Source organism: Halyomorpha halys, unplaced genomic scaffold, assembly GCF_000696795.3.
Source record: "Halyomorpha halys isolate HHAL.00 unplaced genomic scaffold, Hhal_1.1 Scaffold315.1, whole genome shotgun sequence".
Lineage (NCBI taxonomy): Eukaryota > Metazoa > Arthropoda > Insecta > Hemiptera > Pentatomidae > Halyomorpha > Halyomorpha halys.
Window position 1 is genome coordinate 805811 of NW_027105587.1, and position 24833 is coordinate 830643.

A 24833-nucleotide genomic window follows, 5' to 3' on the forward strand; every position below is an offset into this window, starting at 1 on the left:
ATATATATATATAAAAGGATAATTTACTGTCAATGTTTAGAATTCAAGGGTATAGTTCAGATAATGCGAAAGTGTACAGAATGAACGGTCTGTTCCCGACGGTCCGGAGTAGAAACATTCCTCACCGTACAATCCTTGAGGTGAACCAGATCAACTAGAACCGCAATAAACACCGTCTCTAAATTTTACCGGCTGGTCATTTCAGAAGAGGAATTCTTCCGCGTAGTCCAACAACATAAGTTAAACGTAATATAAGAAAATAATGAACAAAAATCATTTTACACGAAGAAGGAATTTCATAAAAAGAGAATTGCTAGAAAAATTAAAATTGTACTGCATATACATATTTGTTTATTTTTGTATCATTGAATTTGTTTTTTATTTTATGTAAATCCTTGCTTGTATAATTGTAACAAAAACAAATAATATGTTTAGTGTTTTAAAGGCATATAATATGAATACAATATGGAAAAATAAATTATACTTTTATAGGGTTAAAAAAAGATACTTAAGGAAGTACTGTTACTAGACTAACGGTTGTGCAAGGAGGGGATTTGGTCAGAATTACACTCGACCCCCAGATTTCCCTTAATTATGAGGCTTGGTGGATACTGGAGTTCTCCCGAACACACAGTGTTGACTCACGACTACAATGCGACACAAAATAATTATCTGCCACAGCTGGATTCGAATCTGGGTCCTTGGCGTTAGTAATACAGTGCTTTACTGATCCATGCCGCTCCGCTTAAAGGAAATCTATACATGATAATTTCAATTTTATCTTGTAACAATAACATCCCTTAATAACTTGAGAATAGAAATTTTGTATTCTTTGGTACCTGTTAACTCATCAACATGTTTATGGATTATAAAAATAACGATATTTAAATTTATAAAATTACTATTTCATATGGTTACGGATACATCCTTACTATCAATAAATATTAAATTAAATACAATAAAACTTGTATCTTCCAAATTACTAAATGCCTACAATAAAAATATGAAATATATGTACCAGTTGAGTTAAAAGAAAGTTGTATAGAGGGAAGTTAGGATTGCTCATTACTGACAATAGAAAATAAATATCGACGCTTCCTTCAAATATCATCAGTAGAACTATTTGAAATAAAAATAAAACTATTATGCGTGTAATAATAATAAAAAAAGAGATGAAACTATAAAAAAAATTTAGAAACCTGTAAAAAATTAAATAAATATGATGACTCGTACAAAAGCTTAAAAGAAGCCTTGTTTCCATTTGGGAGAACGTCACAGCTCAATTTTTAGACAACTTTCCTCGTATACAGTTACTTAGTTTTGACCTGAACCTGATCTATGTAACAGTTCCATGAGAATCGTTCCTTTCCTTACTGTAACTAATTACAAAACTATGAACTTCGAACATCAAAAAACTTTAAAAGGGAAAATTAAACAAAAATTTTTCTTAACTCATCATTAACATTTCCCTTGTGGAGACAATTTTTAATTTGCTTCCCTTGGCCTACGGATACAAATATTTCCTAAAATTTTCAAAACAATTTACACAAATATGACTCGATATTATTATATATTTATAACACATATAAGCCGGATTGGAAAGTAGAAAACTGCTTCTCCACCTCTCTGGGAACAAATGGAAATGTGTTCGAAATCATTAAAAACAGTTGCAACCGGGTGAAAGTTTTCTGAGGCTTGATATGGACCGAATCTCGACGTAATGACTCCCAGTGTATCTTCCATCTACCAACCCAACCTCATTGCTGGGGTGTTGGGTAACAGCCGAAGAACTGTTCGTAGACTCAAACGAAGAAGAATGTTCAACATCTTCAACAATAAGAAGGTGAAACATAACATCATATGCATTTGACTCAGATTTAAACTTTGTATGACCTTCTTTCAGGTCTTTTCTGACATACGAGGGGAGGGGAAGTATATACAGCGTACCACCCTATTCTAACCTTGGTGGAGGGGTCAAGTTTTCATTATGTGGGACCGCCATAGAAAGAAAAGTCGATAGCCTAGACCGGATTCGATCTACGCCTCAACTCCCTCAGCTACAGACGGCCCACACAGATTTCAACCAATCAACAATAAAAAGTTCGAAAACAATAGAGAATAGTAAAAAATTCTGTTACTATTTCATACTTATTTATTTTAATAGCATAAAAAATTAAATATATATTCCCTTATACCTAGGTCTAAACTGAGATTAGAGATTATCTGGGTACACCCGGCCTCTGAACCCACAGCGTTCAGAACCAGACACTCTAGAACCCTTACTCCAACATGATCGGCTTTCAAATCCTCTTGTTAAAAACCTTACGACTATTCTCAGAATAGCCTTGGAAACTAGAGACTAAATTGGAGTGACCTTGGAAACTAAATAAGAGATTAATATATTGTTAATTATTTCCAATGTACAAAATTGAAGGTGCTTAAGGGGAAGCATTTTGAAAACATGACATTTAAGCCCTCTCAGACTATTTCTATCAGAATAGGACTTAGCTGATATAAAATTTTATTTAATTGTAAATTGATATGATGAGTTCAATCAATATCGTTAGAGCCTTTTTGCGTTTTGGAGAAAATGATAATTAGTAAAGAAAAAGAAAGGAGTAAAATCAAAGGTATAAGTACTGCCAGTAAACCACTTTTAGCAAACAATTTTCTGTTTGCTAGAAACATCTCAGGCATATATCTTAAATACGAAATTTTAGTTGCGTATAACATTTTGTGTTTGAGCTTGACTGTTCACATAAATAAATACATTAACACACAGAGACCATTTTGTGGGACTTGGTTATTTTGGTTAATTAATAATTATTCATTGCACTAGAGAAGTTAACCTTCAAATCTGGCGGAAAATTTTAACGGCCGGTTAAACTGAGATTTAGAGCAAATCTACGTTTAATTAGGTAATCATACAAGGAACCTTCTATAGTTCCTGTTGGATCCGTTATCTTGAGAAGGTGTTTTGTATTATTCCGTTTCTTTCCTAATTTTACTGAATTTGATCAGACGACAAAGAAGTTATACAAATCTTACCTATACCGGAGAATGGCTCTTAAACGTGAATTCTCGTTGAAAACTCAGATATGAAATTGTTCTCGATCGCAATATTTACCAATATATTTCATATATAATGTATTTTGTGAAAAACAATCATTGGTCAATAAGAAAAATAAGTTTTTAATTTTAATTAATGAAGACGACGTTTCCAACTACGTAGACCACTTTCAAACTATCAACATAAATAGAGACAAACCTATATAAAATAACCCCAAATAAAATAATACAAAAATTAATTTAAAAGAAAAAAAGAATTAAATGATACAAAGACTCTGATGAAAATGAGAAGAATATTACAAATAAAGAAATCTATAAACAAATAGAAGATCCAATAAAAATAAAATTATTATATAAAATTAAAGAAAGGGGTTGAATAAATAATCAAAATTCATTCCCAAATCTTCCATACATAAATGGAAAATAGACATAAAGCTTTGTAGAATGACACCTCATTAATGTACATTCAACATTTCAATAGAACTGATTAAGCATTATATATATATATATATATATACTTAATAAGTATATTTATATATATACGTAATAGTTTATTATTAATTACCCAGGCAAGCAAGACTTATCCAATGACTACGGTAGGGATAAATAAAAATGCATCTGAATGTGCCTTGTATAAACTAAAGAAAAAGAAATATTTTACTAATCAGCATATTTTTTATACGATTCTTTGATAACATTTAAGAATGTGTGAATAAACGCTGTAAAATTAAATTTTAAACCGTATAAATCGTAACCTTCGCTAGGAAAGTATCAAATAATTATTGATCCGTAAACAGAGCGGTAAGATATACAGAACAACAACTAATAAAACTGTATCATAAAATGTTAACGACAGTTTTCATAGGTTTATTATTAGCCTATTTGACTCTCGAGGAATTTTTATGTTTTCTCCGGACAAATGGCTACAGTATAATTCCACTTTTATGGGTTTTAAAAAGATGCAATAGTTCTCTGAACAATAGCGTTTCCTAAAAATATAATATAAGAGTTGTGATTAGGTAAAGATAACAGAATACATAAATTGTGAAGGATAAAAATTATTAATAAAAGCTATAGTGACAAACAGTTTCATTTTAACCGTATTGAATTGACTTGGTCATTTTAGCCTGCAAATTTTAATAGGCAAGTCTGTGATAATAAACTTAAGATTTTCCTTGATGATGGCCAAATCGGCCGAAACGTTGAACATGTTATTATGTTTTAATAAAGGCGGTTGAGACTATTTTGGTAAATTTATTAGTATTAATAACACAAACTTCGTTATTCTAAAATTCCAAAATTGATGTGCCGACAATAGGGAAGTTAGTACACTTTATTTTGGGAGAGGGAACAAACTGAAAAATTTCACTTAAATCTTTTTAAGTTTTTTTTTTAATTTTTAAAATTTTTTCCCAATATACCGCTCCTTGATGTTTATCCTTTTTATAAAAATATTCGGAAAACTTACCGTTTTAAGTTGGTAATTTTGGGAATCATTTCCTCTTTCAATAATGTTCCATCAAAATTTTTTTGGTTTAAAGTAGCTCTTCAAATTTACCAGCTTTGAAGATTTTCATAATATTAGGGGAGGGGGATGATACACACCAACCTATGTTAGAAACCTCTCAGATAGAAAAATTTGAATATATATGGGAATTCTGTCGACCGCTTTATTGGGACATGAGAATGGTTAAAATAAATTTGATCCTTTAAGATTCTGGAAAAAATCAAAGAATATTTCTCCAAGTTTTTTTGGCTCTTTTCTTTTGTATTATATGTATAAAAATTATTAAAATGAATACATAATATTACATTGATAAACGTGTATTGATTTATTAATTTTTTTACAGGGGTTTTCCCTGGTATTTACTCTTTTCATAAAGATGTTCAGAAAACTGACACTTCTAAATATCATTTATTACCAATTTTGGGTATAATTACCTCTTTCATTAATGTTTTATCACAATTTTCTTGATTTAAAGTAGCTTATCAATTTCACCAACTCTAAGGATTTTTAAATTGTTGGGGGAGGGGGGTGAAAGCCCCCAAGCACCCTTATTAAGACCTCTCAGATCGAATATTTTGGATATATATGCGAATTCAGTGTGCTTTGCCTTCTATGGACATCTGATAATGATTAAATCACAGAATAAACTGTGCTTCCTCTCGTCCTTTAAGTCTCTGTAAAAAATCAAAGAATCAATTTTGACTGGATCGGCCGAAATGTTGGACATGTAATATATTTTAACAAAGAAGGTAGAGACAATTTGGATAATTCTTGTTATCAGTAAAAAAATTATCAGTCTCAAACAAGATAATAAAAATATGTTCCGTCCACGTTCCGAGGCCATCCACTTCTTTCGGTATGGCCAATAAGCCCAAGAATGATATAATATTCTAATAACCGCGAAGATACACACGTTCCTCATGTTCGGAAGACAAGAGGTAGGTTCCGCTCGTTGGAGAGGCAGGACCTGGAACTATATCAACTCCTCCGTATCTCCATCTCCTTCTCACATCACGTGCGCTCAACATCCAGTACGATCTTCCACTTGCGTCTTGCGGAATCCCAACCGTTAGCCCAACAACTGCGCGAAAATACCCTACGATTTCATTTTAAAAGTGCATTCTTTGTGAATCGATGTCGTTGCTTAATAAACTATAATACGCGTAGGAGATTCTGACAATAAAACCTGAAGCAATATATCAACTGTCAAATTCTTCTATCTTTTGCATCAGCCCTAATGAAGTGGAGCAAAAAGTTGGTTAAAATTAAATATTTTTTTCTGCTATTTCTTACCTTTATTGGCCGCCACCAGGACTATCTCCCTACAATGTGCATACAGAAATGTAGTTATTGTATTAAAGTATTGTTGTATTATATACCCGAACTTCCCTTAATTTAATCTCATAAGGTGAATAATCTAGTGAAGATCATGTCCCTTGATAAATTGCACTGTATTAAGAAATTTCCAATTTAAAGAAATGGTCCTATTTTCAGGCACAACAATCATCATATTTTTATAATATTAATTCTATCCCAACTTAATAAAATAAAAAATAAATTTTTTCAATGAATAGAATGTATGAGGCGACATTATCAAATTTAAGGGGCTATAAATACTTCAATATTTTAAGAACTATTTATTATTTTTTTTGTCATTTTTGAATAAAAGGAAAATTAATAGTAAAAAAAAAAGTTAACATTTCAGGGAGTTAAAATTAGATATGTTATTATTTTTTTTAACGTTATTTTATGATTTAATTCTAACTGATACAATGTGATATTAATTATAAGCTCATTATCGCACTTTAAATTATTATTCGTTTACTTAGCGAAATATATCAATCCATCGATGAGTCAGATTGGTATGTAGATGTCTTCAATGTGGGTGTGCCATAACCTTACCTGTCCTCGCAAGTACATATCGTATAATTCTACTCTTCAAAAAGGCATGGTCTTTTTGTGATATTTGTAGATTTAAAAAAATATGTATAAAATGCTTTCTTGTTTAGATTTGTACACTGTCAAAGGTAATTATAACCCTGAACAAAACATAAAATAGTTAAGTCCTATAACTTATCTAATCAAATTATAACAATAATAAACTATGGTCTATTATACAATAATTTATTCCTTTGGTTAAAGACAAAACAATGTTTTGAATACAGGGAACTGAAATTATTGTTAAATTTTCGTATTCAGAATCTTCAGAAGGGATATTCATGATATTAATTGTAAAAAGTTTTAACATGCTAAATGCTATAAGTACAGGATCATGAGTAGACAAATTTTACCTTGGACAGGCAAGGAAAAATTATTTATCAGTCAATGCACAAAGAGTGCATCCAATAAAAAACAATTAACAAAATATACGTAAGTAAATAGCATGTAAAGCTTCCAAGTTTTATTTAATGTATGGAACAAAATATTTATACCCATAAAAAAAAAAAAAAAAATGATTGTTTATGGATATTAACCAACTTTTATTTTATTTTTTTTTTAATTTTAAAATTGACTTTAATATTTTAAGATTAATATAACTCGTTTATTCGGTCTAATTTTACAAATACTCAGTGTATTAGTGTTGATCCTTAATCATATTAGTGTTTTATGGAGACTTGGAAGAACCAGACGTCAATGAATAAATGAAAGGGAAATCTTAAAACGAATACCACTCACATAATACATAAATGGTCCTAATCCTGGTATGAATAGAAATAATTTCTTTTAAAAAAATAAATCGCATTTATTCAAAGTTTGCTTAAACAGTAGAATGCCTGAGGACTGATCTAGTAGAGGTGTTACATATCGTCAATGTCGGCCAAGGTTGTCCTTGGTCAAAGACAACAGAAAATACTTTCATACGTCCATCGGGCGTGACGATGCGGGGCGAGTTCTAACTGGTCTCCAACCGCGTTACCGGCGGACAGCCAGTCAATCGCCATTTTCTTTGTGGTCTCTTAGCCTCTTCCGTAGGCCTAAAAAATAAAACTGCCAGGCACAGAATGCTTTGGAATAATCGATTGTATTTACAAGATTTAAAATAAAATCGACACAGTTCAACTGGGACCGTTAGTCATAAAATCGTGTCCCAATAAAACGGATTTCCCAAAGCATTTCATAAGAAGTATGTTTTCAAATTTTATAATACGGCCTGTGGGTATATACATATATTACTATAATTATGAGAAACATTAAACGATGCATGTTAAATAAATAAATTTTCTCCAATTTTAGTCTCAAAAGAATTTACATTTCTTTAATTATATTATTTCATATTCTTGAGACAAGGTAATTATTTATTAAATAAATCAAAAATTCGTATCCATTTCTGTCTCAACACTTTATTTAAAAATAATTTTTTGTTTAAAAATAAAGTGTTGAGACATGGATATTTTTGATTTATTTAATAAAAAATTTACATTTCTTTATAAGTCAGAAGTTTCGGCCAATTCGGTCATCCTCAAGGACAATCTTAATATAATTTTAGAACCACATCAAGTTAAAAAAAAAACTTTATGCAGACTGAAATTAATGATCTGGGCATTATAGCCTACAAAAATTGATGTGGTTCTAAAAGTTTCCGGCCCAGACTTATGACTGAATTTATTTATTTAAACAATAATTATCAGTTACAGGAAAGTGTAAAGATTATATTTAAAATAAATGATGCATATCCAGGTAATTTTTTTTTAACCGAACAAAATGGTTTTTAAAAATTAAACTACAAAAAAAATCGATCATTACTGCCTTAAAATATTTTTTTGCAGCTAAAATTTTCGTACATTTAACAATTAAAAACTAATATTTCTAAAACTTTTTGTTATATCGTCTAACGTTCGCCCTTTCAATGAGACGTATTTAATAAGTATTTATTATTCCTGTTCATACAGCATACAGCAGCAATCACATTTATTATCAATAATTTAAATTAAGTAATGTTTACGTTGTCTGTAGTAACATATTACTTTATCGTTTTGTGATTGAATTTTTTAATATCCCCTTTCTCCCAAACTGGAATTCCATGATTTCCCGAGTCATTTTTGAGAAAATTTCGGATCGCCAAGTATACATACTTTCCGTTAATAAGTACCCTAAGTTATTTAAACTATTTTCTGCAACCTACACCTAAGCTCCTCGTATCCTTTCTTATTTTCCCCCACTTTGACTATGGCTATGTCGTTCGCGGTGGCCTCTCGATTGTGCCCGAGGACAAATTGAAGTGAATCATGATTTCCTTTTTAAGATTTGTCTTCGTTCCCTCGGAGCGATCTCATGTGTTTCACTTGTACGAGTCGAAGTGGCTTATTCCCTCCAACCGTAGACAATATCTCCTCGGGTCCTATCTATACCAAACTCCTAACACCCTTGCTATATCTACAGCCTTCTACAATTCAAACCCTCAGTCCACTTACAAGAAACTCCATGTTTCTGATCTGTATGCGTCTTCCCACAGAACCGCAACATTCGAACGTCCCTTTCTAGCTCACTCCAATGGAATTCCCTCCCTTCTAATATTAATGATACTCCTTCTCGATCTTCATTCAAATCTCTCCTTCTCCAACTTATCAGAGCCCAAGCAAACGTTCACCAATCATGAGATATCCACTTAAGAGCATAACTGTTTAGAAGGGAATAATTTTTTGTAATAATTTATTTTCATTTTCTATATAGATTTATAGATCTTTCTCCCCTTCGTATATCGTTTTTTTTTTTTCCATTTGAATATAGATGCTTTTTTCTTTTGATTTAGACAATTTTTTTTTACACGACTAAGTGTATGTATTCAATTACTTTTATGTAAAAGATTTCTTTTTTTTTCCCCTCATTATTGTAGTGGATACAATGCTGTAGCAGTTTTTTTTTTTTATTCTAATATATATATATATATATAAACTAGTCGACGTTTCGTAATTTTAATGTTTGCACAGTTGTACTATACAATGCAACTACAGGTTTAGAACAAAGAATTTCTTTAACAATTTATTAAAAAAAAAAAAAACTAATTGCTTATTACAATTGCATAGTACAGTGTGTTCAATATTGCTGCGATACAACTCAAGTTTTGTGCCAGAACTGATAAGGAGTCAAACGGAGAAAGGTAATAGTAAGTTTGTTTTGGTTTTTCCAAGACATAACCGCTCTTTCTAACAGGTACTAGGTCTGTTGTTTTTGTTTTGTGTTTTACCTATTTGTCACTACCTGCTAGAGAGAATGGCTATGTTTTGGAAAAACCAAAACAAACCCACATTCACCTTTCTCCATTTCACTGACTAGGTCTGGCACAAAACTAGTTTTTTATAATTAGTTGAAAAATTCTTTTTCTGAAAAAAAAAGTTTTTTTTTTCATTATAGAGGAGTATGACTATGCGAACAATAAAGTTATGAAATAGTGCCTCAATATAGTTCTCTTATTGACTGATCCTTAAGATACACAAAAATATATTTTATTAACAGTTAAGATAACAAATTTATATACATGCATAATTTTATTCTTCTTCATACTTCTAACATATAATCTGATGATTATAAAGACAATTACTTTATATTATATTATTTATATTATATTATGTTCCATATGGACACATGTGTATATGTCATTATGTAAACTTATAGCGATAAATGCGGTTCCAATTCGTGAAAGCAAATTCGCGTTTGTGGCCCTTAGTTTGCAAAATTCAAAATTCTTCAAGGTTACAAAAATTTTTTAGGTTTTCCTTGCCGGTAGATAGCTTAAGTTATAAAATCTTAAAAAAATTTCCTTATTTGTTCCGTCAAAATAACGTCATCTTGGAGACTAAGTATTGAATAAATTAATACACGTTTATCAATGCAATGGTATGTAATTATCTTTATATTTTTGATACATATAATAGAAAAGAAGAGAGCCAAACGGCTAGGAGGAATTTTTTTGGATTTTTTCCAGAATCTTAAAGGATCAAAGTTTTTGTGATTTTAAGCATTATCAGATGTCCTAAGTAAGCAGTCAACTGAATTCCTATTTATATCCGAACTTTTCGATCTGAGAGGTCTCTTACAGAGGTGGTTGGCAACTCCCCCCAAGAGGCAATCATTCACAAAATTAACTACTTAAAACGGTAAGTTTTTCGAAAATCTTTATGAAAAGGGTGAATATCAAGGAATATTCCGGTATATTGGGAAAATCCTGTAAAGATTTTATAGAAATTTTTCAATTTGTCTCCTTACCCAAAATAAAGTGTAGTAACTTCCCTGTTGTCGATGCATCAATTTTGGAATTTTAGAATAACGTAGTTTACGTTATTAATACTAATAAAGATTATACAAATAATCCCAACTTTGTATATTAAACCAAATTGTGTCCATTTAATAACGTTTCGGCCGATCCAACCATCATCAAGGACAATTTTAATTTTATTATCACAGCCTCACATTGGTTTATTCCAATTTGCAGGCTATTATGCCCAAGTGAATTTACGCAGTTAAAATAAATCTATTTTCACAATATTATTTATTAATAATTTCTATTTTTCACAATTTTTATTTTTTACTATCGTAATTTACTAAGTTATTTACTACATGAAATAGGTTTGAATAAAGAAGGTCGAATCTATGAAGATAATTTTTATTATTATTAATAAAACTGCCAGTCTCGGACGAGATAATAAAAATATAAATGAAGATTGTGTTGGCTTTACGTTGATATTAAAGAAAATAATTTTGTTTCTAATGCTTAAATCCATCCCCCAGTGGGATCTGACAGAGACTTACTTTCGAACTTTTCCCATCCGTTTTTGATTTATCTAATAGCGTTTGTGGCGTTAAAAAACCTTTTCGATAATATTGTATGAATCTCAATGCTTAACTTATCCATTAGTATATTTTACTAATATTTTTAATTTTTCTAGAAATTATATTTACAAATAGAACGAAATAGATTAAATGAAACAGTTTTTTTCGGTTTAATTAGTGCGTTAATGGATTGAAAGGAGAAAAAAAAAATTGTTTGTTAAAACTCATTATAGTTCATAAAATATATTAATTTACCTTGTTGCTTTCAGAGTTGTTTTTTAAAAGATGTATATGCTTATAAAGTGTTCCATTCATTCATATCTAGTAATAAACAACAACAAAAAACATTCGTTCAAACAAAGAGTCCCACACAAGATAAAGAACTTTATCATGAGGTGTTTATAGTTTATTAGTGTAGATTAATGATTGGAGAAGTTTGTCGGGGGGTGCGGTCAGCAAAGAACAACATAAATAAACAAAACCATATTTATTTATTTTATGCCGACGTTTCGACCTGAGTTTCAGGTGTTCATCAGGGGTTATGGCGTAGAAGGCAGGCCTGCAACTCAATGGCAAACTCAAAGGCCTGCAGTTGCAGGCCTACCTTCAACGCCATAGCCCTGATGAAGACCTGAAACTCAGGTCGAAACGTCGGCATAAAATAAATAAATATGGTTTTGTTTATTTATGTTGTTCTTTGCTGACCGCACCCCCCGACAAACTTCTCCAATAATAAAGAACTTTATTGTATTTGTTTTTTTCCTCTAGCCCTACTTTTTGTAAAAAAAAAATAAATGATTGGTTCATAGGCGTTAATTCGTTTTATTTTTGGGAGGAAAAAAATCTAAAAATCTAATTAATTGATATATTGAGTTCAATTTTTTTTTTTAAGTAAACTTAAATTATATCAAACGTTTCAAAAAAAAATTTTATTGACGATAAAACGATAATGTAAAAAAAAATTGATAAACGAGCAGCCTATAATACAGAAGTTGAAATAATATATTAACTTAAAAATAAGTAAATACTTATATATGATTGTTTACTTATTTTTAAGTTTATTCCTGGGAATTGGGAGGGTTTTTTTTCTTTTTTAACAATATACTTATTAAAATCCATTTACTTGACAGACTTATTAATTTTTTTCTTTTTAGTTTATCTTCCAATCTAATAATTATAATAATATTTTATCATAGGAACATATACTAAACCACTTTCTCCCGCTAGCACCAAATAAGAAACGTAACAGAGTACAAAAACGTATTTCCACTTAATGGTCTGTGTATCGGTCAGTCTGTCCGTGAGCCTGTGATTATCTTTAAGGCAGATGGTTCGATGGTTGCCTTGTTTTTTGTTTTGGGGGGTTTAGACCCCCCCCCCCCCGACCTCAATGTACCAAATCGGTCACCTGAGGGCACTAGTTTTTTCTGTTAACTGTAGCTCAAAACGGCTACAACGATTTTCATGAAACTTGCACGAAGTCATCAACTTAAAGTCCCCCAACGTTTTGTGTACAGAATAAGTACCTGAGACAAAACAGAGAAAAAAGTTATAAAGAAAAATCAAACTCAAAGATAATGCGTGTGTAAGACATTACTTTTAATCTTAAATGTATTTCAGTTATGACATCTTTATTTCTTTAGTATTCTTTAACATTTTTTTAAATAATTTATTTATTGTTATTTACAACTCTATAAATATATATACATCAAGTATATTTGCTGTAAGTGATATAATGACATGATAAAAACATGTGGTGAATCTACCTATTCATTCTATAATTATATAATTTAAATTTCATTTATTATTATATTTCGGTTCTGATATGAGGCCTACATAGAACAAGATACAATAAAGATAAAACTCAGGGAAGAATACAGAGTGACTATTTAAATTGAAGAGAGAATAAAATTTTGAAATTGATATAAAAAGGAGTACCTGAGTAAGTATGCTGCTGTAACTAACTTTTGAACTCTGGTAGGAATCCTGTTGTAGCAGATAATTATTTATTCTGTTACCGTAGCCATGAGTCAACCCTTTTGAGTTCGAGAGCCCTCATGGGGCATATATAGCCTTTAAAAACTGGATAACCTATATTAAGGGATATCGAAGGGTGATCGCAAACAAATCACCTCCTTGCAAAACCGGTGTTCAAAGAACTTTCTTACAAAGTAATGTATACCCAAACCCTTCATAGGTAGATTATATTATATCAATATCATCATATATATATTATATTATATCAATGCTATTTTTTCTTTACCATTTATTAAGGGTGATTGAAAAGTATATGTCAGTAATTGGGCGAGAGTAGTTAACCAAAAGAGTCATACCTATATCAGTTTTTCGAAAATCACGTTGTTGTTTTTTTCAAAAAAAATGTGGCCACTTTAATTGAATATTTCTCAACTCTCGTCAACATTTTCGCAATTTACTTTGAATTTCCATTAGATAATAATCGATTATTTAGGAAAATATCCTGACCATAGTAGCTAAAACAAGTAAAAATAAATAATTTCCAGAAATATTTGGTAAAATCTCACGTAATGAATTTTTGAGTGGTGATCTTTTTTCGATTTTCAACAACATACTAAATTCGCAATGCTAGTTTAATTTAGAAGATTTAGGGGGGGAGGAAGGGGGGGTCATCTAGCATCTCGTTGTCCCCCCCCCTCTTAAAAAGCCTACAGTTTTATTCATTTATAATTTTTTTTTTGTTATTTCGTCCAACAATTTTACTATTCTTTAAATAGCGAAGGTGGTTACAACAATAATCTAATTAGAAAATCAATAATATAGAATCAAATATATACTATGACGGTTGCCCTTATGGTAGTCTCCCTCGGTTTGAAGTTGTGTGTATTATTAATATTACAGAATATTACATATTCTACGCCCGAATAGTGAAAGAAAAACCATTACACTGATGTTATGAGAAAACTATTTAGTAAAACGATTCTATTCCGTTTATTTGAATTTTTTTCTCGGATTCTTCATGGTTTTATTACTTTTCCCTAATAGAACATTTACTATTCCTTTATTATTTATTATTTTTTTATTAGGACACACTCATGGAACGTATACTATCATCCTGTAATTTTTTTTTTTTTATCCTCACTTTTTAAGTAGCCTCTATGACTTCCTGATCAGACGACTTGATAGACGTAAACTCATAAGGATTAGATTCCTAAGGCCTCGCTTAGCTATTTGCGGTCTCTTACGGTTATAATTGTGTCGGTTACAGAGATGATTGGAAACCGGACAGATAAAGTTACCGGGTTGCAAAGACCAGCTTTCTCCCTCTCTCCTTTCCTGTTGGGGAAATTAGTTGGCCCTAACACCATTTCGGCACACGACCGACTACGGGATTATAGAAATTTCTCCTATTTCCAATGGTGGTTAGTGGCATACGTTCAGAGATTTTTGAAAAAGAAAATACGTTTATTACTTTAATAAAAGTTGTCGTAATTATCGAGAAATAAATCGGCAGGGTTCTAAGAAAAAAACCTACTCAACATTACGAAAAAACATCAATTCACTTTTAGGTTCAACACCAGAAAAAAAAATCAGAAAACCCTATAATATTTATCTTTTAAGACGATCAATTTAAAATTTATAACCCTAATTATGACCATTATTAATAATATTAATTCGTTAAAAAACGAAAAAAAGTATTCTAAACATTAATAATTAATAAAGTGTAACCCTAAAAAAAAAGCATATTTATACATGTATTTAACCCTTAAAACTACGTTATAACTAATAATGAAATAATTGGTGCTATTTTACACACCTTTATATACGTTTTGGATGCATTAGTAATTACGTTATTATGCAACTTTATTTTTTTATATCGTATTTTTTTTTTAATTTCAAAACTTTAATTATTGATATAAATATTACAATATGTCATTTTTAGGAAATAGTTAATAGAAATAACTGATCACGATCATGATAAAAAATAAAATAAATGAATAAAAAATAACATAACATAAAATAAAATCGTAAATGAAAAAAAAAACATAAAATCTTTCTCAAAATATATATAAACAGAAGGGTGAAAATTAAACTATGTACATGAAAAGAAAAAGAGAATAATATTTATAATAATAATAATAATAAAATAAAATAATCACTGTTGTGTCGTATTAAAAACAAAAACTATAAAATCAACTCATCCTAATAATTACAAAATTTCTTCAGAATTACTTATTCATTTTAAATTAGTACAATAACTTATTTTATTCCGGATGAAATTTAGGAACATTTAACTGAATAAATGAAGTATCATGACCGGGTTCCACAGCTATGATATTTTTTTTCTAATAATTTTTCATTACATTAAAAATAAAAATTGAATATATTCTTCCTAATTAACAACTACATTATTAAAATGTTAGCTTCTAGAAGTGGTGTAAGCAAATGGAAGAAAATTAATACATCTCATTTCGGAAGAAAAGAAAAAAATTATAGATGCAAATATAATTCAATAAAATATGAGAATAGAATTATTATGAGAAATGAATATTCTTAATAACCATACATTTTTTAAAATTATAAAATAATCCAGGGTATGACCAGAATTTTAATCCATCGTAGGTAAATTTGTTAAATTTATAAATTTCAATGTGATTATAACACTTATAAAGGATTATAAAATTATAAATTGATGGTAATAGAATTAAAAATGCTTAATGCTTAAAAAGCAATTATCAATTAATAAAGATTTTGCAATAGACATAGTTTACAAAAAAAATTAATGACAATAATGCAATTTATAAAATCGAGAGTTTCGGTGAAGATTCAACATGAGAGACATTTGGTTCGGAGCTCGCTGAACTATTGCGATCACAACGTAAGAGCATTTTTATGTCAAAGTTGATGATGCAGCAATATTGTCTACCATTTTTATGTGTGTATGTACAGAACATATTTTTTAGATTTATGAAAATATATATTCTAGTCGAAAATAAAAAAATTATTTTGTTAAATAAAACAAAAAACATATTAAATGTAGCATCTAAATCAATATATTTATACAGCACCTCTTTAAAAAAAGTACTTCTGTCTTCTCGATTAAATCAAAGATAAAAGCTTTTGAGCAAAACACGTTTTTAGCCAGTAGTTAGGATAAGGGAATCAGATACCCTCTGATGGATACGGTCCTTACTTTTCTATACGCCCGTTGATGTCCTTTTTAGGTTTCTTCAAAAACAAGCATAGAATAACTCTATAATACATAAATATATAACAATTTACTTGTTATATCACAAAATTTTCATAATACTTTCATCACAAACTAAAAATAACTTTTCAAAAATTTAACAATGAGTATTTTTTCTTATTTATCATTTTTTATAGCGGGCGAAAACACATTTTTATGACATTCCAATAAATTCAAAAAAATATATATATATTTTTTTTTTTGGAAAACTGAGAACACAAATAAGCAGATTATAAAATTGAAGATTTGGTAATAACATATAACCGTTCGCACTTATTTACCGGTAATTTTGTATTTAATCAAAATAAACTTCTTTTTTATCTGTAATAGTGTGTTTATTATATTATTAAACAAAAAACTTTTTTTTAAATAGTAAAAGTGAGCCTTAGATCATTGTACGGTGATCCTACTGCCTTCTGTCACGTCTTTAGAAAGCAGGATTGACTCATCCTCTTCTGAGAACTAACTATTCAAATACTTTAATCGGTCAGAATCGATCACACGGTTTTTCATTTTATTACTTAAGAAATTCCTGTATTTGACGCTTCGTGCGTTCACATTCCGAAGTTCGCTACTCCTCAATACCCAAAATGGATATAAGAAAAATTGCTTTACGTTTACGATATCTCCAATATGAAAACCCCTAAATGGAAAGAGGAAAAAGTCGTAAATATTTAAGCACTGTAATTAAACGATATCTGGGTGAGAGGTAATTCATTCGTACTATAATAAATACGAAGAATGAAGAATAGCAATATAGAAAAAAAGAAGAAATATTCAATTTTTATAAAAAGCATTAAAAAACGGACATCTTGATCATAGCGAAGCCGCATCCTTCAAGATTTATAAGAAGAGTATTAACGCAAAGTGGAAGAAAATAAAATATAGGGTTATGCATGTTGAATGATATAATTAAGAATATATAAATAAATATTGATATAAATACCTTGAGCTGTTGAAGAAATTGCGAAGAAGATTGAGATGATTGCGATGCATGGAGGTCTAAGGTCCATCCTGCAGGCTGCCAAGCTGAAGACTGGTCGCTCTCACCACGACGCCTCCCCTCTACCGCACCACAGCTGATCTCACATTTTATTAACACTACTTTTCCACCAATTCGTCCCACTTTTAATACAAAATATTTAATATAAATTACATATACATAAGTATAATTTTTCGAAACAGAAAAATACAAATTTTTAATAAAGTAGAACTTGTATCCGAATCCACCTTAACCGAAACCCCCATCATACAGAATCTTTTTTTGTCGGTTCTCTCTTGCTACTTCGTTTATTTTTCTTAATTAACTATAAAAATTCCTATTTTTAATTAAGAAATTAAGGTGTTTTTTTAGAAATATTTTTAACTTACTGCTCAAACGCTAAAACAAATCCGTAACTCGAAAATGGCAAAAGTTCGAGGAAAAGGTTGAGACCTCAGAAAGGCACTTCTATTATACGAACTCAATTAAAATATAAATTATCAAACTATTAACACATTTTGGAGGTAAGCAAAACCTCATGTAAAATTGCAGAAGTGGAGGAGGGGTAAGGTGAGACCCAAAAAAAGGCACTTTTATAACACTAATTCAATTAAAATGTATATAATATATAATACAATATAAAAATAAAATATATGTACATAAATATAATTTTTCAAAATAAAAAAAAGTGGAAAACATTGTTAATGAAGCAGGACTCCGCTTATCTGAATCCGCCTCATCCGAAACCCCTATCATCCAGAATATTTTTTCTTTCGAATCCGTTTTACTACTTCCTTTGTTTTTCTTAATAAACTCACAAGAAATTACATTGAGTTAACGGAAAATCCTAATTTTAATTAAGTAATTTAAAGTGTTTTTTTTTTTTAACTTACCGCTAAAATCGGTATCCATAAATCATGATGTTCGAGTTAAAAGAATGGGAAAGATTGCAGATATCTGGACTTTAAACTAGTAAGAATGTATTTTCTGAGCTACAAGGCCAATCCTGTCTTTTTTTTTTTTTTTTTGTTATTAGATTGTAGGCCTGTTATGTGATTATAAAAGGCACTTTTAAGCGATGCTCATTAGGAACATTCGTCCAACTAATAAATTCTGCACCACTGTGAATGTAATTGAGTAATCTTGTAATAAAAAACATGGAAATGAAGCGTCGGGGTAGAATGAAATGATAAATATAATTAATTAAGAATTTAATGTAAGCAATAAAAGATTTTTGTTGGGAAAACAGACGAAAAGTGATTTGATTGTTTAAATAATACTAGCACCTACACTTAAACCTAGTTGATTTTCAATCTTCTAACTCAATTTGGAAGGGCTGGGGAGATATACAAAACCGAAAAAAAAAATGGCAGGAGTGGGAGGAATAAGTCTTCTCTAACACCAACTCAATTAACATACAAATTCACAATCTTCTAATTCAATCAGGAGCAGAAGTGGAGGTACACGAAACCACTCAAAAAAGGGTAGAAGTACGAAGAAAAAGTTGAGAACCCAAAAAGGCACTTCTATAACACCAACTCAATTAACATACAATTTTTCAAACTCTTAAAACGATTTGGAGGGACTATGGGGTTCCGCAAAACCTCATAAAATATGGCAGGAGTGTGAGGAAAACGTTGTGACCCCAAAAAAGCACTTCTCTAACACCATCTCAATTAACATACACATTCTCAATTTTCTAACTCAATTATGAGGGAAACCAGAGAATACAAATAATTAAACAGGAGAACAGAGAATACAAATGATTATAAAAATATATAGATTATTTAGGAAATGCGTATCTTTTTTGCACAAAAGGATTGGTGCATAGTGTTACTTAAAAGTTATAGTTTCAAAGATATGATGCTCTGAATGAAAAAATAATTTTTATTTTTTTTGAGGTTTTGAAAGAGCCTTCATATTTATTTCTCCTAATTATGGTAGGAACATTAATCAATTTTGACAGAAACTATACATAGTTTTCATTTAAATAATTAAAAGTTGGGGTGAACCAACTGATTTTTTTTCCAACGTTCTATTGTACTAAGTGCCGTCCTCCAAGCATAAATTACTGCCAAATATATTTTATTTGATCCAGGCTGGTAAAATATTTTTTATAAAAATTTTAGTTGATTTTTAAGGACGATAAAAACGAATATGAATAACTTTTTCTGGAAAACAATTTTTTTTTCTACTATATAGAATGCGATTTTTGGCTTTTGTGATACTGTATGCGTTTTAACTCATCTGTTAATATTGTCAATATTTTTGTGTTATTCTACATTCGAAAACAAATCGATTGGTATATTATTAATTCACAATATTAAAATAATCACAGTATTAAAATAATTTAGAACGACTGTCTTAGCAAAGTGGGATAAAATATAATTTTATGAAGAAATAAAGTTGATATTCATTTTTCGCACCCCACAAGAGAACTTTGTACAAGAATTTTCGTAGTTTAAATTTTTATGACCGTTGTTACTGCTTTCTCTTCCTCCACTACTCACGTCCGTCAAGATACAATTATCTTGCAGTCGCACTCCTGAGCAACAAACTGTTAATTAACTGCATGATTTTTATTTCTACATCTAACACTCTCTATGAACCCTGGATTGTTTTGTAAATATTGGGGCATGGAATTTGATAGAAGAAAACAGTTGTGCATACAAACGTATCAGTGCTATATTTAATCTGCGTTTATTGACTATTGCAGTCCTAAATGTACGATTTGCCCCCACTATGCACCAATCCTGTTGTGTAAAAAAGATACTTGCGCATTTCCTAAATAATCTATATATTTTTATAATCATTTGTATTCTCTGTTTTTATATAAAGTGACAAGATGTTATGTTTAACTCCATTTTGTTCAGTATTCTCAGTTATTTTATACTTTTTTGGTTGGTATGGAGACAATCAAAAGTTAGATCAATATAGACTCGCCTTCGAAAAAAATTAAATATATATGAATTTTTTTAATTTACCAGATCTTGAATTCTAGATGTAACAAGACAAATTAAACGTTCAACTCCCTATAACGTATTTATATTCAAATCTATAAATGTTTTTACAATATATTTATATAAAAAATATTAGAGTGCTACCAATGGGTAGTTTCTCTACACGCCTGTATCACTTCGTCATAAACTTACATCAAATTTACTGAATGTATTATTAGGTACAGTTGTAAATTGGTCATAGTTATTAAATTATATCCACGAATCACATCCTGGGCTGAACAACAAAAGCTGATGAAGTTGTAACTTAAATCTTTGTAATCTCCGCTACCTTGGACTACATCTGGACAAACGACTAACTTGGAATCCTCAAACATGACAGAAATACAGGAAACTGCAATGGTTTAAACTTCCAATTCATTAGAATAGACTGCACAACTATAATAAGGCCAATCTGGACATACGGAGTTGAGCTTAGGGGCTCCACTAAACCTTTGAATTCCTCTCGTATCCAATCCTCACAATCCAAAATCATTCGTGAAATCCTCAATGCTTCTTACTTTTTCACAAATAAAATCATACATAAAGACCTTAATGTTTCATATGTAACCGATCTAGCCCTACTTTGATACCTTTATCGACCGCCACCCGCACAATTTCCCTACAATCTAATTCATATGGTCAACTATCTTCTACCAATAATATAATATAAGAATTATATGTAATCATAACATTTAATATATAATTATAAAATAATAAAAAAAAAAAAATGTCGATACCAAATGGATGGTTTTTATAACTACTAAAATATTATAGTTATATTATAAAAATATTTGATTCAATATTTTTGCTGATTGTTTAAAATAGCACCAATACAGCGCGTGATTTTTTAATTATATGTTCTGAATTTGTTAAATCTAGAGAAAGTTCTGTTCTACCTGTAAACAAATGATTTGATAAAAACCGGAATAAGATAAAATAAATGAAACAAAAATAATCGTATAATTTTTTTTTTATAATTTATTTATTGTTATTTACAACTGCATGCATATATATACATCAAGTAAATTTGCTGTAAGTGATATTATGACATGATACAAACATGTGGAGAATCTACCCATTGATAGAACTCCAAAAACTTTTCCAGAGGAGAAGATCTCGAGGCCATTTTCTTTTCAGACTAGGCGTCTGAGGTAATGAAGGAGAAGCCAGGTTAGAAACAAGTGGATTTGGGTGGTTGGGAAGTTTATCATGGAAGGATTGATATCTGGTTCTGGCCAAATCGGCAACATATGAGACATTGAGGTTCTGATGGATGACTTGATTCGTGACAAAGTAAGAAGCATTAAGGATTTTGGACTGTAGGGACTGGATTCGGGAGGAATTTGATGGTTTAGTGGAGCCCCAAAGCTCAACTCCGTATGTCCAGACAGGCCTTATAATAGTCATATAGGTCAGTATTTTGTAATGAATTGGCAGTTTAGACCGTTTGTCTAGTAAATGTTGTAGTAGTCGGAATCGACGATTAGTCTCCTGTCTTTTCAGTCTTGTAAGAGGATTCCATCTCAGTCGTTTGTCCAGATGTATTCCTAAGTAACGGATCTGTTCGATAGGAATAAGTGGGGGGATTATTAAAGGATATTGTGGGGCAAGAGGTCATGGGTTTACGACGAAGCGTAAATGTGATTTGGTGGGATTTATTGGAATTTATTTTAATCCTCCATTTTTGGCATCATTCTTCAAGGGTGGTGATGTGGGATTGGATGGTTTGGGATACAGTGTAAGGATCATTGTTCACTGAAAATAGACATGTGTCATCGGCATACGTGGTGAGAATAGTATGAGGATGGGTTGGGATGTCAGCTGCAAAAACTGTCGTAAGATGAACTGTATATAGGATAGGACTTAGGGTACTACCCTGAGGTACGCCAGCAGAATGTCGGAATAGAGGTGAATAAGCGCTGTTGTGATTTACTTGAAATAATCTGTCGGAGAGGTAAGAACGGATATTGAGGAAGTATGTAGGAGGTAAATCGAATAATAAATTTATATGCGCATTACAGTTCAGGAGAATTTGCGTGGTATGAAATATCCGTGGGCTCCCTAAAATTAAAAATACTTTTGTTATGTATACGTTATTTTTTTTCTGTGCCGGTTGTAGTTAAGGCGTTACTTGAAAACTTCATCACTGCAAGGCCGCCGGTTCGATTAAGGCCTAGGCGGATTGACTTTTCTTTCATAACGGCCCAACGGAATGAAAAATTTACCCTTCCTACTTAGTACAAGAATCCAAAAAAGGCATTTATAAAACCCTAATTTTTTATTACTATAATGAAAACTACGTATAATTACTAGTCATAATTGATGAGTCTTCCAAATATAGGTAAGGGGAATAAGACATGGTGGCTGTTTCAAAACGTTTAAAAAAATTCACTTTTCATTTAGATTTTTATATCTTTAAAACTACAAATAACACTAAAAAATCTAAGATAACATCATTTAAAGTAGAGTAAATTAGCTAAAATATGAGCCCTAACGTAGCTATTTACGTTCAATAGTTTCCGAGATACAGCTTTTTAATAAGCAATATTTCATAAAAAAATGCACTGAAAAATCAGAAGTTAGTAAATTTATTTTGAGAAATCTATATCTCAAAAACCATTCGACGTACAGACGTCTATTTGCACTCTAATTAAAGCTAGTTTAATGTACTATAAAGTAGTTTATGACGTTTATCTTCGTAGTAGTTGTTTTTATGATATTTGCCCAAATGAATTGATTAATAACTGTTCGGAAAAAATTTCATGACAAAAACTTATATTTATATGTGAATATCATAAAAAAAACTACTACGAAGATAAACGTCATAAACTACTTTATAGTACATTTAACTTGCTTTGATTTGAGTTCTGGCAGACATCTGTACATCTTATGGTTCCTAAGATATATGTTTTCATAAATCAAACTTTTTGTCCAAACAACTAAAAATTAAAATTTGGTAATTTATTTTCTTGAGTATCGTGAAAGATTCTACCCCTACGAAGATAAACGTCAGAAACTACTTTATAGTACACTAAACTACCTTTAATTTCAGTGCTAATAGACCTCGAATTGTTTTTGAGATATAGGTTTCTTAAAATAGATTTACTAACTACTGGTTTTTCAGTACATTTTGTACGAAATGTTGTTTTTTAAAAATCTATATTTCGTGAACAATTGAAAGTAAATAGCTCTATTAGGGCTCGTATTTTAAAAAAATGTATTCTACTTCAAATGATGTCCTATTAGGTTTTTTAGTGTTGTTGGTAATTTTAAATATATAGAACTCCGAATGAAAAACTAAGTTATACCTAGTTTTCATTAAAGTAATACAAATTTGGGGTGAAATAACCGCCTATTTTTCTCCACGTGAAAAATCTAATTCTACTGGTTGTATTGAACGTAATATAAAAATATTTTTCTAGGATTCAACATTTTAAGAGAGGCAGGTGGTCCTACGTTATTCTTCTCCACGTGAATAGCAAATAATAGTAATCCCAACCTAAATAACGATGATGCGTGGGGTAAATTTGTAATGCGTCCTGATATTATATTGCAACGTTGCCGAGTAGTACTGAAGAAAGTTGCATCAGGACTACCATATGTTTCTATCGGTGAAATTTAGTTTCATTTTAGAGAGGGAATTAGTATATACCTTTGAAGCTTATTTTGTGAAATAGTTATTCCTTTTAAACTAACCTCCCAAAAAAAAATATTAATATAGTAATTTTTTTATATTTACTATATTACTATTTGCAGTGGAGTGACTCAATGGTAAGGCTCTGTGCTACAAACTTCAAAGACTCTGGTTCGCATCCGTCTGTGCCAAAGATATATTATTTATTCTGATACTGTAGCCGTGAGTCAACCTTGTAAGTTCGGAAGCTCTCTTGGGCCCACCCAGCCTCCTAAGTTGGGTACCCTTAATTAGGGAAAAACCTAAGCGTGATTCTGACCAAATCAGTAATTAATCTTCATTAGTAGCGGTATAGTTTCATTTATTTTTTTTTTTACTAATATTTAATTATGGATCATTTTTCTAAATATGACGACTGAAAAAAGGTTAATAATAAATATATTATTTTTGTATATAATCTATTATATTATTTTTGTATATTCTTTGTGTATATATATAGAAGTTACGTTCTGAGTCAGCTCTATTCTCCTGCTAGGTGAATTGGTGCTGTTAAAGCCACCTCAAATCGACGGAGTTATTTTGAAGGAAAGCTTCAAAGAACAAAAAAAAAAAAAAAGATGAACCGGATATAAACATTTATTTGGTGAAGC

At 30.4% G+C, this 24833-nt stretch overlaps 1 protein-coding gene across 3 annotated transcripts in view; it reads right to left on the reverse strand.

Moving 5' to 3' along the window:
* Positions 1-17642, reverse strand: part of sas (stranded at second) — a 228782-nt gene extending 211140 nt beyond the window's left edge. For all 3 annotated transcript variants that reach the window (XM_014421361.3, XM_014421359.3, XM_014421360.3), the window contains exon 1: positions 17515-17642. In XM_014421361.3, coding sequence (XP_014276847.3) covers positions 17515-17581 — 67 coding nt within the window. In that variant the 5' untranslated portion in view covers positions 17582-17642. The remainder of the gene's footprint in view (positions 1-17514) is intronic.
* Between the last annotated feature and the right edge of the window lie 7191 nt (positions 17643-24833).